Here is a 17808-nt window from a genome sequence, read left to right on the forward strand (position 1 = left end):
AAGAATTAAAATAAAGAATCCAATTAAAATAGCGGAAAATTTAAAAAAAAAACATAAGAACATAATCCTTCCCCGTTGTACATGTTCTGTGATCGAGATTTTTTGGCAACCCTATATACTGCATATGGCATCTACAGTATGTGGCTATGATGCTGTGAAAAGAACATTGGAAAAAATGCAAAAGATGGAAAATTAAAGAAATGCATTTTCATTTACTACAGATTGCTCCGTAAAAAAAAAATCCAATGTACTTTTTCCACTGTACTACTTTGCATTATTCAGAAAATTGCAAAACGGTCGTCAGGGGTTTTATTTTGAAAGTTGTGCCCGGAAGTCCTGTGGGTTGTTACTCACTCCAGCGTGACTCTGGTTAGAAATCAGATCCTGAAGTTGCGTTGTGTTATGTTTGGTGACTGGTAGTAATGTAGCTGGTGTAAAACCACGTCTTCCGACACAATATTCATTTAAAGCAATAACGACCGGTCGGTTTGTTGTTTTATAAGCCGTTGCTAGGCGGACGAGGTTAATTCGCTGACGACAAGGTACTTTTTGGAGGCCTGGGAAAGACACAGCAGCTAACGACAACTAGCCATCATGTCGTGGGAAGGAAAGCCTTGTTTTCTGCGCCTGGCCTCGCCTCTGTCCTCGTCTCTTCTGCGTTGCCCAACTCTCTGATCCGACTTGACAACAAAACAAGCCGAGGTAACTTTACACCCAGCTGTCAATGCAGCTAGCTAACAGTTAGCATTATAAATTAGTGAACACAGACGGGCTAACTCTAGCTTGCTAGCTCGTTAACCATGGCGGACAGCTTTGGAGAGCAGTCGAACGGCGGTGCCCTTGGTTTAGGCGTCACCAGCCAGGGCAACGGAGCCCCGCTGCTGCCGACGTTGGCCAACTCTCTGCCGGGCGGACACTCGACAACCAGCGGCGCTCACTCCAGCTCCAGCCCGGCCTCGCCTCCTCCCGCCGCGGCCGCGCAGAGTGGCCTAACCGCGGTGGTGGCCCCCATATCCGCTGTCACAGCCACTCCGGCCGGGTTCGGCAATACCTTCACCCCGGGCTCCTCGCCGGTCGTGGCCGTGTCTCCCACCGTACACGCCTCCTCGCATCTCCCGGGGGTCGGGCTAGGGGTCGGCGGGGTGGCCGGGGTGGCAGGAGCGGGCCTCCTGTCCCAAATCCACGCCACGTCCTGGGACCCGACTCTCAGCACCGACTGGGACAACGAGAAGGCTTCCCAGCAGTGCATACTGAGAATCAAGAGGTAACTAAATAAACAACACGGGCCGACTGAGCATTAAAATATACAATGTGTTGTGAAACATATGGTGTGTGTTGTGTCAGTTGTCTGTTGTCAGGTTAACTTGAGGCCTAAAATTCCGCGTGGAAACGTTCCAGGTGGAAACAGAAACGAAAGTAAAAGTTTTCTCCGAATTTTCCGTCGCCACAGGCCTCAAGAGTTAACAAGAGGGGAACTTTAGGGAAACTGTAATGTGTCATGAGGACAGCCAGTATGAGCCAGGTTAGGCTGCTGGTTTCACCAGCAGTTACCACGAAGAGCAGTTTTTCTTGATGTAATCCCCATAGCCTTGATGGCAGTATTGTTCCTCACTGCTTCTAAAAGTATAATTTACGTTATGATATATTTGGCTGAATGTAATCTTGACTTTAAAGCAAAAATAATTTTCAACTGTTAAAAGTCTGCTTAAAATGTATGTGGAAAAAGCCACTGGTTTGATGTGACATGGTATTTGGTGTTTTCCCATATTAAATATGAGTAAAAAGTTCTCCTTATCTCCCTTATAACTTCCTGTTTTCAACTCTCTCTCTCTCTCCCACTCCTCTCTCTCTCTCTCTCTCTCTATATATATATATATATATATCTCTCTCTCTCTCTCTCTCTCTCTCTCTCTCTCTCTCTCTCTCTCTCTCTCTCCAGAGACATCATGTCCATCTATAAGGAACCTCCTCCAGGAATGTTTGTCGTTCCTGATCCTCAAGATATGACCAAGGTAAGATGCCGCCATCCCTCTGACAGGGTTTTTACATTGTGATCAATTTGGTTGATCAGTTGCTCTGTGCTGACTGAAGGTGAGCGGTGTCAGAGGCTCTGAGTGTATCTATGTAGCGGTCTGCAGCTACATAGTTTTGACCAGATAAATAATGTATTTTTGCTGCTTTGGGATTGCCTTTCATAATGTTTTTTTTTGTTTTGACGAGTAAACATTGCTAGCAATAAACAGAAAAACTGAATAAAACGTCTTCAGAGTTTACCATCGACCCCAACGATGGATCAGCTGTTCTCCAAGCATCGTTTCTGAGACGTTTCTTCCTGTCCTCTTTCAAATAAAAGCTGTAGAGAACTGGGAAGCTTTGAACGTCTGGAATCAATTTCTCCATTTTGAACTGTTCATGCAGTAGGTAGTTATTGGCACATCCAGCAGACTTGGTGCAAGTGCATGAGGAAAAATATCAAAACTTGCTAAAGACAACCCCACACACTGCTTTTGCAACACCTCATGAGTTATTTTAATGAACACAGTATTTAAGTTTCAGACCCATCCAGGCTTTTTATTCTGAAGACAGCGCAGCGTTATTGTTTCTATTCTACTTTTTTACTGTTTATGTTTATTATGTTCTTTTTCTCTGCTATATCTTAGCAGTATTTGCTGCTGGAACAATCCACATTTCACCACAGAGATCTTTACAGTTTCATCTTATCTGAGCCTAGCACCACAACAACCTAAGCTACACACACACACACACACACACACACACACTCTCACTGTTCATCCTTGTCCTCCCCTGGGGAGATCTAAAGGATAATCTTTTTAAAAGCCCAAATGAACTTGAAGCAGTAATTGACGAGTCACTTTAAGCTCCTAATTAAGACGCTGCGGTTTCAGACTTTCAGACTGTTACTGGATCTTATTTTCTGTTCCACGGCCCGTTCTGTCCATCCTCCCTCTCTCCCTGTTTACATCCTTTCTTATCTCTCTCATCCATCCCTCCCTTTCTCCCTTTTCTTTCTTTCTTTCCCCATGTCCTTCCTCCCTCCCCTCCTCCCTCCATCCCACTGTCTCTCCCTTCTCGCCATACCTCCTTCCTTCCTTCCTTCCTTCCCTCCCTCCCTCAGATCCACGCCCTGATCACCGGGCCGTTCGACACTCCGTATGAGGGCGGCTTCTTCCTCTTCCTGTTCCGCTGCCCCCCCGACTACCCCATCCACCCGCCGCGGGTCAAGCTCATCACCACCGGACACAACACCGTCCGCTTCAACCCCAACTTCTACCGCAACGGCAAGGTCTGCCTCAGCATCCTGGGGTGAGTAAGGAAGAGGCCGGAAAAACTCTGGGAGACCTGAATTTCAGTCATTTCTGTGGTGTAGGAAAGTTTTGGAAACCGGACAAAACTAGAAGAAGAAGAATTGGGTTTGTTGTGTATTCTTTTTACAACAGTAAATCATTACCCCATTCATTTTGAGACAACCCAATAATTCAGAGAATCAATTATTGCTAAAACAAATAATGTAAAAGCCTGTCTGCAGAAATGTTTTATGCCTTATTGATTTTACCTCCCTCACCGCTACAAAGCCTAGAAGCTCAGATGGCAAGGAGCCTGTCACCTTTGACTTTGTGTGTGTGTGTGTGTGTGTGTGTGTGTGCAGGACGTGGACAGGCCCAGCGTGGAGTCCAGCCCAGAGTATCTCATCTGTCCTCATCTCCATCCAGTCTCTGATGACGGAGAACCCCTATCACAACGAACCTGGCTTCGAACAGGTACCCGTGTGTGTGTGTGTGTGTGTGTGTGTGAACCCCTACCACAGCAAAAAAGTTACTAAAGCTGTGTGTGTGTTTGTTTCTATGTCTACTCCTGTCTGTCTGAGTGGTCTATCACTTTTATTAAATAGCGGTAATGTACCTTTGTGTTAAAAAAAGAAAATGCAATTCAATAAAGCTTTTAGGTAGAGATATGCAATATTTATTTTTATGGTGATCAATTGCGTGGACCTTGCTTGGTTTGGGGAAAATCCATGCTGACGACTTTCCACTCTCTAACACTTGAATTCCACTAAGTGCAGGGGGTCAATGTGTGGTTCAAGGTGCTCCACTGAGCACTTTTATTTTGAAAAAGGAGCAGAGGGTAAAAGTGTCTCGACCAGATTCATCAATATGTACATATATATATATAATCTCACTATGTGTTAGGGCTGCAACTAACGATTATTTTCATTGTCGATTAATCTGTCGATTATTTTCTCGATTAATCGATTAGTTGTTTGGTCTATAAAATGTCAGAAAATGGCGAAAAATGTGGATCAGTGTTTCCCAAAGCCCAAGATGACGTCCTCAAATGTCTTGTTTTGTCTACAACCCAAAGATATTCAGTTTACTGTCATAGAGGAGGAAAGAAACCAGAAAATATTCACATTTAAGAAGCTGGAATCAGAGAATTTTGACTTATTTTTCTTAAAAAAATTACTCAAACCGATTTAATCTATTATCAAAATAGTTGGCGATTAATTTAATAGTTGACAACTAATCGATTAATCGCTGCAGCTCTACTATGTGTACAAATATATAAAGAAAAGTTGAGCTGAAACCAACTACAATACAGCCACAGTACAGCCAGACACTAGTGTATAGTACAGTGTTATAATCATTTGCTTTTAGGAGTATTGTCCATTTTTAATTGAAAATCACAGTATGTAGATTGCCATTCATTTTAGGAGTTATTTAATTTTAATTTTCACACTAGTCAATATACCAGAAAACAGCTTTATTTCTCATTCTTTCAATACACTGTCAGCCGTCGAGAATTAAACCTCGGCAACGCAGCGTCAACACAACGCAGCAGCAGAGCAGCTTTGTTTTGAGTTTAAATTAAACAAATGAAACGCTCCGACCGTCTCTGCCTGATGCTGCCGGCTGTGGTGGAGCTGGAGATCAGGAGGCTGTGGTGGAGCTGGTGATCAGGAGGCTGTGGTGGAGCTGGTGATCAGGAGGCTGTGGTGGAGCTGGTGATCAGGAGGCTGTGGTGGAGCTGGTGATCAGGAGGCTGTGGTGGAGCTGGTGATCAGGAGGCTGTGGTGGAGCTGGTGATCAGGAGGCTGTGGTGGAGCTGGTGATCAGGAGGCTGTGGTGGAGCTGGTGATCAGGAGGCTGTGGTGGAGCTGGAGATCAGGAGGCTGTGGTGATGATGGTGATCAGGAGGCTGTGGTGATGATGGTGATCAGGAGGCTGTGGTGATGATGGTGGTGTGTCTCTGTCTGTCTGCCTCAGGAGCGCCACCCAGGGGACAGCAAGAACTACAACGAGTGCATCCGCCACGAGACCATGAGGGTCGCCGTCTGCGACATGCTGGAGGGCAAAGTTCCCTGTCCTGAAGCTCTGTGGTAAGACCAGCCTGGTCTCTCTCTCTCTCTTTCTCTCTCTCCTCTTCCTCGCCTTCCTCGCTTTCTACCTCTCTTCTTCTCATCTCTCTCCTGTCTTCCTCTTCCTTTCTTTTCCCTCTTTCTCAAGGCGTCATGACTGCGTGTTTGTTTCCTCCTCTCCTCTCCTCCCTTCCACCACTTGCTCTTGTACAATACCAAAGTTGACGTGTGTGTGTGTGTGTGTGTGTGTGTGATTTCCAGGAGTGTGATGGAGAAGTCCTTCCTAGAGTATTATGATTTCTACGAGGGAGTCTGCAAGGAGAGACTGCATCTACAGGGACAGAACATGCAGGTGACTGTCTTTCTATTCTATTCATCCATCATATCTGTCTCTCTATCTGTTCATTTATCCATCTCTCATCTTTAATGTATGTCTATTTATTAGGGATGTAAGGAAAGTTCGTGACAAGAAATTTCGTGATGCAAAAATTTGCCGATATGACTTGGAAAAAATGTTTGTGATTTCAGCTGCGGTGTAATATCTAAGAAATTTTATTCAGAACGGTCGTTTCTCTTTTGCATTGTGTGAACACCAGAGAGTTTTAGCTTTAGTTTTAGCAGGAGACAAGATGGACTCCGGTCAAACTGAAACTGAGGACGCTCTATCAAGTTTTAAAGGATAACGGCGGTGTGATTTTACTTTGTTCCTGTCACATGCATTGCCCATGCAAAGTCAAAACCTCTCTGATGTATTTGCCACAGTCAGAAGCTTCTAGAGTCTGTTCTGCTGCAGGTTTCAGAAGTAAAAAGGGATTTTCATTCAGATTTTGCTCAAAATATCGTAACAATATCGAACCACGAAGCCAGTATTGTGCATCGAACGGAACAGTTAGCTCAATGTATTGTTGCATCCCAACAATTTATGTCTATCTGTCTTGTCTGTGTTTGTTCTGTCAGAATCCATCTGTCTATATCCATATATCCAGGGTTCCTACGCAGGTCTGGAAAAATATTAAAAATGAATTTGATCATTTCCAGGTCTTGAATAGTTTGGGAATGTGAAAAAATGTCTGGAAAAGTATGGAAAATGTTGCGGTTCAGGTCCGATACACACATAATTCTAGCTTTTATGTTGTTGTAGAGCCACTTTGAGTCCACAGTTTTTGTTGATGTGAAGAATAATGTTCAGATAGAGGGACGCTCTTATTACCCAGCCGCTGTCAGCATGCATTATATCAAATACCCACCAAAATCAAATCCAGTCCAGAACATAGGGTCTGGGAAAAATATGGAATTTTAAAATGGAAACCATGTAGGAACCCTGCCAATCATCTCACATATTCTGATATTTGTCTCTGTGAAGAACAATCTTCATCTATACAGTGATATGAGCTAGTTAGCAGGGGCAAGATGTCTGTCTGCGGAAATCATATTGAACACCAGACAAAATCTTCAAAACAAATCAAGGTCTGGAAAAAGTATGGAATTTTTTAATTGAAAATGTGTAGGAACCCTGTATATCTGTCTTTCTATCCCTTCTGTCCTTCTATCATTCTGCCCCTCACACCCAACAATAACAATCTAACCCAACATACACACCTAACTCAACTGTCTAAATCTTTGTGTCCCTTCCAATCCCCCCCGCCACCCTCCTCCCCAGGACCCGTTCGGTGAGAAGCGCGGCCGTTTTGACTACCAGGGCCTGCTGGCTCGCCTCGGCGCCACCCACAGGCGAATACGGGAGAAAAGCCCGGCGGAGGACGACCACAACGACGACGACTCGGACTCGGACACCAGCTCGTCGGGGACGGACCCCGACAGCCAGGGCAGCTCCCAGCCCTGACCTGCAGGGCGGCGCTGCACTCGAACCCAGGCCGAGAGCTGAGCTGGGGCGCAGCGAGGACAAAGGGACCTTTCTTCTTTTTTTTTTTTTTTTTTTTTTGTTTTGTTTTGTTTTTTGAATGCAGTGGAGGAAGCGATGGTTTTTTTTAGGCTGTATGAGTCAAAGGGAGCCCATGGTGCAGGGTTGGATACAAGCTGCTGAGGAAGAGATGGTAGCGCTCTGCAGATAAGGGACATGTTGCAGGGTGGGAAGTAAACGTCATCCGCTAGCCAAATGCTGGCAAAATCTGGGCTGTAGCTGTCTCATGTTTGCCACTTTGGCAACTCACCAGCCATCATTTGGAGGTCCTGTCTGATCCTTAAAGTTTAGACGGCTGGTAAAACACCTGCTGGGTTGAGATTTACCAGCCGCTGTGGGTTGCGGGCATAAAAAGTTAGTTTCTGAAACTTTGAATACACTGTAGGGAGGGGCAAAAGAAGAAGAGACAGCAGCGTTCTAAGGCTTCAACTTCTTCACCCTGAAAAGCAAATTGAGTCTTTCATTTGGCACCCATGAGGCTCTTTACAGCATTTTTCTACTCTTTTTTTTCCCTACGGGGACCCAGCAGAACGAGGCCAGACGAAGGGGACCATGAGCTAGAGAGCGAGGGGATTGGTCCAAGTCGGCCGGAGCGGTGGAAGACGCCTGTGTTTCTCAAAGCAGCACTCTGCAGGCTTTCTTCCTGTATGGCCTTGTCTTCTTTGCAAGGGACCGATTGGAGGAAGGAGAGACGGTGGTACTGAAATGGACCCTCGAGTATGGAAGGGATTGTAGAAGGAGGCGGTGACACGTTTTCCTGAGGCTTTCCGAGTCCGGTGCCTTGTTTCCCCTGGCCAGGGTTAAGCCATGCCACGTTTCTTTAGGACCGGACCTCGCCTTCCACAACCAGGCCAGGCCAGGCCAGGCCAGGCCAAAGCTGACAACAAGATCCCACGTGCAGCACTGAGGGTTATTGATCCTAAATACAATGATTCCTGTATATTATGAAAAAGTTCTGCTTAGCTTTCAATTTTAATAGTGCGATTAAATTTCTATCTGTTTCACCAGATAAGCAACTGTTAGAAAAATATTGATGTCAGTTTCATTGACATTCACCTTTATACCATTTGTTTTGCTGTTTTCTTATTGTTGTGCTGAAATTAATGCTAATTCGCAGTGTGTAGGATGCGCTCGCTATTTTCAAATCCTGCTGTTCTTTGGCTAGCTGGCTGATCAGTCGAGACACAAACCGCACCGTACCGTACCGTACCGTACCGTACCGTACCGCACCGTACCGTACCGTACCGTACCGTACCGTACCGTACCGTACCGTACCGTACCGCACCGTACCGTACCGTACCATGGCTAGACCCAGCCGGGCTGGATGGAATTGATGCAAGGCAAGAGTAACTTTCTAGATCAGTTACCATGCGTTCACACTGCGAGCGACTTGGCTGGTGTGTTGCTAGAGGCTCTGACTGCATCTTTTGAACAGGCAAATCCTGTATTTTTGCTGCTCTGGTATTGCCTTTCCTAACATTACAGCATTGTAAAGGGTCAACATAGCTAGCTGGCAATCGCTAATTAGGTAGCAGCAATTGATAATAAACAGAAAAAACTCAAAAAAATAACCAGAGCTTAACGTCGACCCCAACGATGGATGCAGCTGTTCTCCAAACATCGTTAACCATTTATTCCTGTAGTCTTTCAGATAAGTTGTAGAGAATTGGGAAGCTTTGAATGGCTGGAATCAACTTCCCCTCCATTTTGCTGTTGCTAGGCTATTCATTAAACAAAATCACATCAGTAGGGAAACAAGGTGAGGCAGAAATCTGACCGTGAAAAGTTCTGCTGTGATCAACTTTTCTCAGCTCAGTAGAGGATGAATGAACGTCTGGAGACTTGTTGATTGTGTCGCTTGCAGTCTGAACGCAGGTCAGGGATGTTCTTCTTTTGGCTTGCCAAGGGACTCGCTCAAAAAGAAGAGGGGAAGAGAAGGCAGCGGAGGTTTTAGAGCTGCATGAGCTAAAGCAACGCTCCACAGAAATTGACTCCAGCGGATTGGCTCTTCCTCGTGCTCGATTCAGGAAGCATTTAAACGAGCCGGGACAGGGGATTGGATGAACCCCCTCTCCTCGGTCGTCCTTGCTTCATTTCCTCTCCTCCCTCCCAGCTTCCATCCTCCTCCCCGGTGTCTGCCTTCCCCTCGCATCGGCCGTGTTGACGTACAGATGCCGGCGTTTGATTGAACCGTTGTGGTTTGAGCTGTGATTGGTGGAAAATGATGTTTGATACAAAGCAGTTTGCCTCTGCCTTTGCTGTCAGTGTTGTTGCTGTTTTTTTGTTTTTGTCAAACTCTGTTCCACTGTCAGGGGTCACATTAAAATCACTCGACTGAAGATTTAAATCTGCCATTTAAGTTACTATCAATAGGGCATTCAGTCACATTTGTTTGGATAAGTTATAGACTGGTTATGCAAAGAGGCTCCCAGCAGAAGATATCTGATCCACTTCCTTTTAAAGTGGAAGTGCAGAGAGAGCCTGACCCCGCTTCACTGGCTTGTGTTACAGCAGGTTTCTTATGCAGGTCTGGACGAGTGTAAGAAACGATCATTTCAAGGTCTTGAAAAAGTTGGTGTTGTACAGAAAGTCTGCAAAAGAATCAATAAAATATTGTTCAGTCCTGATACACGTGACTACAGTACACTTTTTATGCAGTTGTGCGCCTATACTGTCATTTATGTTTTCAGGTTGTCTGTCCGTCCGTCCCATTCTCATGAACGCGATATCTCAGGAACGCCTGGAGGGAATTTCATTACATCTGGCACAAACGTCCACTTGGACTCAAGGATGAACTGATTCGAATTTGGTGGTTAAAGGTCAAAGGTCACTGACCTGACAAAAGATGTTTTTGGCCATAATTCAAGAATTCATACACTAATTATGACAAAATTTCACACAAATGTCTAATAGGATGAAATGATGAAGTGATGACATTTTATATCCAAAATTACAAAGGTCAACTTCACTGTGACATCATAATGTTTTTCTTACCACTGTAGCTGAGAAAACGATCTTGGGTCATTCTACAAAATGGTGGAAGTGCTGTCACTTACTTTTGCAGACACCAAAATCCTTTAAGTTGACCTAATAATCACATTAATTATATATGTTCAATAAATAAAGACTGTCCTTGCAATGATAAAACAAAGTTTATTGGCGGAGGCATACAACCGCGAGACGGTTATTTCTAGTTTAAAATGTCTTCAAGATAACATACTGACTGACAGTATGATCATACTGTGAGTGTCGTGTTTTACAAAACAACGTTTATCATAGTTTTCAAAGGTTTCTATTGCAGTAGAGTGGGAGGGGGCCGGACGGGTGGAGCAGGCGGCTAGAGAAGTTCTGGTTTCTACTAATAGGGATCATGACGGAAGAAATTATTATGTTATTTGGGCCCAGGGTTCAAAATACCGAATTATCCCTTTAAGAACCCTGTTGACAGATTTGGGGTCATTCTCCAGCCTGTCAACATACCATGCACCACCATGCATCACCATGCATTGAATTTTCCTGATGGGGTTTCCCCTGGTCCTCTCTCCTGACTCTGTAACATGTTGTATTTCTCAAAACTAATAGATTTCCGTGCAGTTATGGACACTAGGCAAGGCAAAGACAAGGAAAACTGTATTTATATAGCACATTTCATACACAAGGCAAACACGATGTGCTTCACATAAAACAGAACAAAATACATACACAGACCACAACTATTTAAAATGACATTAAAAAAAGAAAGATAGAGATAGAGATAAAATAGGTAAAGCACACATAAAAGAAATAAAATAAATCACTTTATTAAATTTAACACCTTCAAACGCTGTCGAGGTAATTTTTGAAATGGGGGGGGAAACTGTCTAGGAGCCTGTTGAAGGGACACAGAGATTAACGGACGTCTTTGCACTGAGATCCTCTTGGCTCCAGTGTGGTGCAGATGATGGAATCGATAATGTAAAGACAGTGAGCTAAAATATGATTATGAGGCTAAACGACATTACTTTTGATTTTGGCTCTTTATTGGCCTCCAGACCAAACCTAAAAATACCAACTTTAGCTCTCTGACTCAATAATTAGTCCTGTCCCAATACTTAAGGCTTTAAAAATACCAATTTTGTTATGATAATGATATCAGGTATTGACCAATATAAGACGAAATGAGAATATCTCCAATAAATAGAGCCGCATGCTACATTTCAGAAATCAAAGTCTGTGCTTGTAGAAGGACAGTAGATCTTTCTAATGGAGAAAAATGGAAAACATCTCAGTTTTTTGTTGTGTAATTACTGCAGGACAGATTCACATCATCAGCTCCACCTGCAGGTTCCTTCTGGGCAGCCTACTGGAAAATTCGAGGAAGGACCGGCCTGTCCCGCACCGGTCCAGGCCGAAAAACTACAAGCATACCGGCAGCTGTTTTGAGAAAAAAATATATTGCTGTTTTAAATTTAAGGAACAAAAGCATGAGACTTAAATAAGCCACAATGAAATGATAAATGACTTTTTTTTCCACCATGTTCGCCTATTTAAGAATGAATGCCCATGTTTCAGCAGCTTTTCCACCCTGACAAGAATAACATTCTGGCGGTGAAATATTTGGAATGTTTTCGGCATGAAAATGGGAAAACTTAAAAGATGTTGGAATATCGGCACAAAATATCGGCTGCTTCAGTACAACAGTATCGGCGTCAATCTGTAAGAACTCATATCGGTCGAACCCTTGTAGCACAATACATCGGCTAAAGAAGTTGTAAATCTAAATTAATAGTTTAATTTTCTGTATATATAACATAACCTATTAGTAAACTTGTTAATACATTTTATAGTGCATTGACTTTGGGCCTTGCATTAAACACCACTTCATTTCTAATAATCAGTTTAAAAATCATAAAACATGAGAGCAAATGTAAACCCTCCACAACCAAACGATGATAAATGTGCAGACAGCCCTGGTTTACACTCCAGTCTTATTAGAATTTTTTCTCACTAATGTAACACTGATTTTTCCTCATGAGACAGTAGACTGGTGACAAAATAATAATTTGAGACATATTTTCATTGTCCTGAGATGTTTGGACATTGTCTCTCTCTCACTCTCTCTCCCCCTCTCTCCTTTCCTCTCTCTCTGTGTGTTTCTCTCCCTCGGTCTCTCTCTCTCTCTCTCTCTCTCTCTCTCTCTCCGTCTCTGACTCTCTCTCATTGTCTCTGACTCTCTCTCTCTCTCTCTTACTCTCTCTCTCCATCTCTGACTGTCTCTCCCTGTCTCTGACTCTCTCTCCCTCTGTCTCCTTTTCTCTCTCTCCCTCTCTCTCTCCCTGTCTCTGACTCTCTCTCTCTCTCTCTCTTAGTCTCTCCCTCTGTCTCCTTTTCTCTCTCCCCCGCTCTCCCTCTCTCCCTCTGTCTCTCTCTCTCTCTCTCTCTCTCTGACTCTTTCCCTCTGTCTCATTTTCTCTCTCACTCTCTCTCTCTCTCTCTCTCTCTCTCTCTCTCTCTCTCTCTCTCTCTGCCCCCCCTCCCAGACTCCCACCCCTCTAAGTTAAGTTTCACTTTGACTTACTTTCAATTTTATTTCATTTCATTTTCTCGGTGCAGCGCAGATTATTCAGCATGGAGAGAAACAGGTATTGTAGCCTCCAACGAGTTTTGTTCTTTTTTATTCTTAAATGTCTCTTATCCCGCAAATATTTTATCATCTAAACTCCTACTTTCGGTCGAGTCATCTACAATCTGTAAGCCAATGATAAGCAATGATTCTGTTCTGTTCTCCTCTGAAAAGCCGTTGTTTAGGTTTAGGCTAGTTTATAACTCGACACATTTCAGGTCATCAAACACATCAGTTTGTTTATTCATTTATGAGCGACACTAATCTACTCTCACTGGCTGTTGTTCTGCGTCCGCCTGCATGCGTCACATTAGCGACGTCATCAACAGGGTTCCTTGTAATCTGTTACCTGTATGTCTATATAGTATGCAATCTATTCATTTTTTGTATGTTAGTGTTGTTTTGTGTATTTATTTCCATTTCTCCGTTTATCCATTTTTAAATCTCATGCAGTCACTCTCTACAGAGAACAGTAGGCTACTCCTGTAACAGCCTACATTTCAGAGGGATACTGTACAAAATATCACAGCATAACTCATTAAATTGCGTAGGCTAGCATTTGTAGAATCAGTTATTTTATATTAAAAGTAGAAGGGGAGAAGATCGTTACATGATAGGTTAAATAACTCTATAGGAACACTATAGTGACTCATAGGAAATAAACCAATAGGCCTACAGTAAGGTGAGTGCCATAGTCACACCACAAGTCCCTCTCATAGGCAAATATTATAGGAATATAATAGTGATTCAAACACTATGAGGCCCAATACTATAGGAATATTATAATGATTTCACAGGAAATATAACATTTCCATTAAGTAAGGGAACATCAATCTATAGACACACTATAAGCGGAGTATTATAGGAATGCAAGTGATCTTTGGACAGGGCCAAGTAGACCAGGGACTGAACAGAGGAGACTTTGAGCTCACAGTGCCAAACCCTACAGACTGCACTGGTGTGACTTTACCAGGAAGTGATGTAATGCTGTGGGTGGATCACATTGTTTCTGGTAAACCAAGAGATGAATGCTGAAATGCACCTTTAGGAGAGTCTCTCCATGTTGAGGGTATAGCTGTCATTTCTTTAAGCCTCATCCTACCAACATATTTAACATACAACCGACTGGGGTCCCTGGAATAAACTACTGTAAGAAACAACCATCATAGCAAAATGTTAACTTATTTCTTCTCAAAATATTATTAGTTATGTAATTAATGTCATCTGAAAAAAAATATTTTAGGAAAGTATTTTAGGAAGAGCAGTATTTAGGGTCACAGAGCACATGAGGAAATCTGTGTCTGCTGCATCTGTGTCTGTCTCCTTCAAAATGACTGACAGAGTGCCCCTACCCCCCCTGATAGTGTGTGATACTTTAAATTAGGACCCATGGCAAACATGAACTCAATAAATAGTTCCATCTATTAAAACTGCATAGGCGGAATTGGGTGCTTTTGACTGGGGTCCCCCAGGACCCCGATACATTGGTATTTTTAAAAAACACTAATTAAAACAGAAACAGAAAACAATGATATGAAGTCATTAGGAACAAATTGATTGACAAAGTCATGAAAAATTGGAATGATAGAATAAAGCACCTGTGAGATATGACAAAAAATATACTGCGGGTACCCCAGTTGGTAGGATGAGGGTTAAAGAAATTCATTCATTACTGCTATGCTGTTGTTGAGTGAGATGTTGATTGTGTGTGTGTGTGTGTGTGTGTGTGTGTGTGTGTGTGTGTGTGTGTGTGTGTGTGTGTGTGTGTGTGTGTGTAATACTAGAACCTGTTTAATAAAAAGTGTTTTAATAGCTTACAATCTATAATTCCAATCACCTTATATTGAATTCCATCACCGAAAACACACTGTAAAAAAACAAAACAAAACAGCTATTGGTTATGTACTTTGCATTCGTGGGTCCATTTAGCTGTTTGGTGTATTGTATTATAGAGATAACCGGCCAATCTTAGACAAGGTGACATCACCTCCAGATGTTTATAGTTCGATATGAGCAAATGTTTCAGGATGTAAAACCTCAGCGGTAAACGTCAGGTTTTGGTGTCAGTCCCTCAGAATCAAAGAGCGAGGGCTTCTTTCTAGAGCCGCCATTTTGCACCGAGAGACGTTCAACAATCATACAGGGAGAGATCCATCAGAGAAGAGGAAGAGAGACCAGTTTCTCCACTGGCAGCGGCCTCAGTAGCGACACATAACCCACAGCTGAATGATCACACTTTCAAGCTATTTATATGCCCCTTCCACCCACCTTTGATTGAAAGCAACAAGTTCAGCCCCCCTGTGTTTGGTGCAGAGAGATGGGACAGGCGCTGCTGTTGGTGCTGCTCCAGGAGGTCAGACCTGGTGTCATGTGACATCTCTTCTGTGTTGACGTTTCCTCAGTGCCTCTTGGAGGAGGGGTTTGCCGAGTCAACTTTGAGAGACTATTTGGCTGCCATATCTGACTGCCATGTTCATATTGATGGCCTGACAACTGGCTCACACCCTCTTACCAGCTAGTTACTCAGAGGGGTATGACAGCTTCACCCACCGAAGACTCACATGCTTCCCTCTTGTGATTTGCAGTTTGTCCTGAATACTCTCATTGAGCTTCTGTTGGAGCCTTTGTCCAGTCTTAAGTCTGCCCTCTTGATTGCTGCAGCTGGGTGGGCTCTGCTGCGTCTCTTCTTCCTAAACATGCTTTTTGACCCAAGGTCCCATGGTCCTCCCTTGGCCCTTTGTTTCTCGGCTATTGGTTTTTAGTGGCTTTTAATCCTCCCCCTTGTGACTCTTCACTCTCCAGAAGCAGGTAGGCTGCACTCTCGGTGCCCCGTCAAGGCCCTGAGGTGTTATGCTGCTCACACCAGCACCATAAAAGCTGATTTATGGCTCTGTGTCGTGCCGCCGTAGCTATGATGTAGCTAGGTGTCTACGGCGGTGCGAGCATTTATAGTTCTGTGTTGGTGATTCTGCGCGTAGACCACCAAGACACTAGATGGCAGTGTGGTGCCTTTTTTTTTTTTTTTTTTAAGATTTTATTATTGGCATTTTATGCTTTATTTGAGAGATATAGTGAGAGAGAGACAGGAAGGTATGGGAGAAAGAGCGAGGGGAGGACATACAGCAAAGGACCACGGGTCGGATTCGAACCCGGGTCGCTACGGGAAGGCCTGAGCCAAATGGTACGCGCCCTACTCGGTGAGCCACCAGGGCGCCCTGTGTGGTCCCTTTTTAACATGAAAGTAATAACAGAAGAAGTAGTTGTGTTTACATTCTCTGAAACTCATGTTCTGGATATTTCTCACCATGAATTCAGTGACATCTGGTATCTTTATAATTGTGAGATGAGCTGTCGTACAGATGTTGTTCAAAAATCTTTGAAGGTATTATTGGTTGGATTTTTTTTGTATGCCTACTACAACATGAGGTAACCACTGACAGCATGCTTTTTTTTACGTTACCTGTATGAGTTTAAATGTGACTGGTTACAAAAATAAATGCCTGGCTGATAGTTTCTTTGTCTACCAGCTACTGTGGCTGCTTGACTAAAATGCTTATTTTCCCACCCTGGTGGTTTTGCAGAGAGAGACCAGACTCCCCTGAACCCAGCTGTGTGTGCATGAAGAGTGACTGGTCAAAGGATTTGCCTATTAATTTTATAGAACACCATCCTACTGAAAAGCAGTAAGTCAATATATTATTATTATGTAATGTCTATTGAACTTTAAGGGAGATTCAAACAGTGAGACTGGGTATGGACACCAACATCCTCTCCTACCATTATGTAATAGTTTTCACTCAGGACCTTAGACTGTGTTTGTTATATCCATCCAGCTCTTAGATGCAGACATACTGCTACTTCTGATATTCTTGTTGTAGTTTGTTTTTTCTCAAGCCTTCACATCATATATAGTGTTCAACAGTATTTATTGTTCAGTAGCTGGCCTCTATTTCTACCAGGATGCAGCAGGAGAGACCCGACTCCCCTGTACCCAGCTGTGTGTCCATGCAGAGTGACAGGTCAAAGAGTTCACCACTTAATTTTAAAGAAAAACATTCTTCTGAAAAGAGGTAAGTTAACGTTAAGGTTTGGTCACATCTGATTTTGCCCAGCAAATTATCTTCACTCTTCACAATGAAAATGTGTGGAGGCTGCTTATAGCTAACTAGCTGCCATTTGGCAGTGATGCTACGCTCAGGGCTGAGTGGTAGCTAGTTAGCTATTAGCTACTAGCATGCTCTTTAGTATCACTAAGGTAACTCAAAAACATCTATCAAATCATTATGCATATCAATTTACCATCTAGTCGCCATGTTGCATCTCTTCTTTACTTATTTTTGTACACAAAATTGGTGATTGATTAGAGACTCCTCTACACTCAGAGGTCAACATGCCCACAACAGTATTTCTATTGGCTGGCTGTGGAAAATTTCAGTTCACCACATGTGTTTGCACAAATCTGCAAAATGGTAAAATTGCTGTGCAACTGGAAATTGTTTTTATTTGTCCTTTATGGGGTTTTTTTTCTATGGAATGAGGAGAATGAGGATCGAAACAAATTCTAATGCACTATGATGCACAGTCCCACCATGCCTTAATATTATTTTATAGTTGTTACGTTCCCGAATTTATCCAGGGGATGAAGGAAGTAACATATTAGATAAACCGGGGGACAAAGGAGTCAGGAGAACGGAAATGCAAACAAATCAAGGGTTTATTAATAATCCAAAATAAAAGGTTATAAAAGGCTCACATTGCCAACTTAAAGCTACCTTCTGCAAGGCCGAAGGCGATCAAACAAATAGTTAAGGTAAGTCAAAACTAAATTAGGATTAAACTCAAACACAACACTGAGCAACACGCTCTCTGAGCAAAGACTGCCGATCCCGGCACACGCACAACTGGAGTTGA

At 43.2% G+C, this 17808-nt stretch overlaps 1 protein-coding gene across 1 annotated transcript; it reads left to right on the top strand.

Moving 5' to 3' along the window:
* The first annotated feature begins 363 nt into the window (after positions 1-363).
* On the top strand, positions 364-9916 carry ube2z (ubiquitin-conjugating enzyme E2Z). Its single transcript, XM_071515218.1, has 7 exons — positions 364-1264; positions 1940-2012; positions 3137-3324; positions 3668-3779; positions 5283-5395; positions 5636-5726; positions 7035-9916. Exons 1-7 carry the CDS (start codon positions 801-803, stop codon positions 7215-7217), a joined length of 1224 nt encoding a protein of 407 aa, XP_071371319.1. The 5' UTR covers positions 364-800; the 3' UTR covers positions 7218-9916.
* The last annotated feature ends 7892 nt before the right edge of the window (positions 9917-17808 follow it).

The sequence above is a fragment of the Centroberyx affinis genome, unplaced genomic scaffold (genome assembly GCF_046629955.1).
Source record: "Centroberyx affinis isolate AG114_WGS23_722 - 3 ecotype Tasmania unplaced genomic scaffold, CSIRO-AGI_Caff_v1 ptg000331l_1, whole genome shotgun sequence".
Classification (NCBI taxonomy): domain Eukaryota; kingdom Metazoa; phylum Chordata; class Actinopteri; order Beryciformes; family Berycidae; genus Centroberyx; species Centroberyx affinis.

Bases quoted from the DNA above. Each gene is read 5' to 3' on its own strand.
- ube2z (XM_071515218.1), top strand. From the start codon at position 801: ATGGCGGACAGCTTTGGAGAGCAGTCGAACGGCGGTGCCCTTGGTTTA. The intron at 1,265-1,939 runs GTAACTAAATAA...CTCTCTCTCCAG, and splicing joins TGCATACTGAGAATCAAGAG to AGACATCATGTCCATCTATA. The intron at 3,325-3,667 runs GTGAGTAAGGAA...GTGTGTGTGCAG, and splicing joins GTCTGCCTCAGCATCCTGGG to GACGTGGACAGGCCCAGCGT.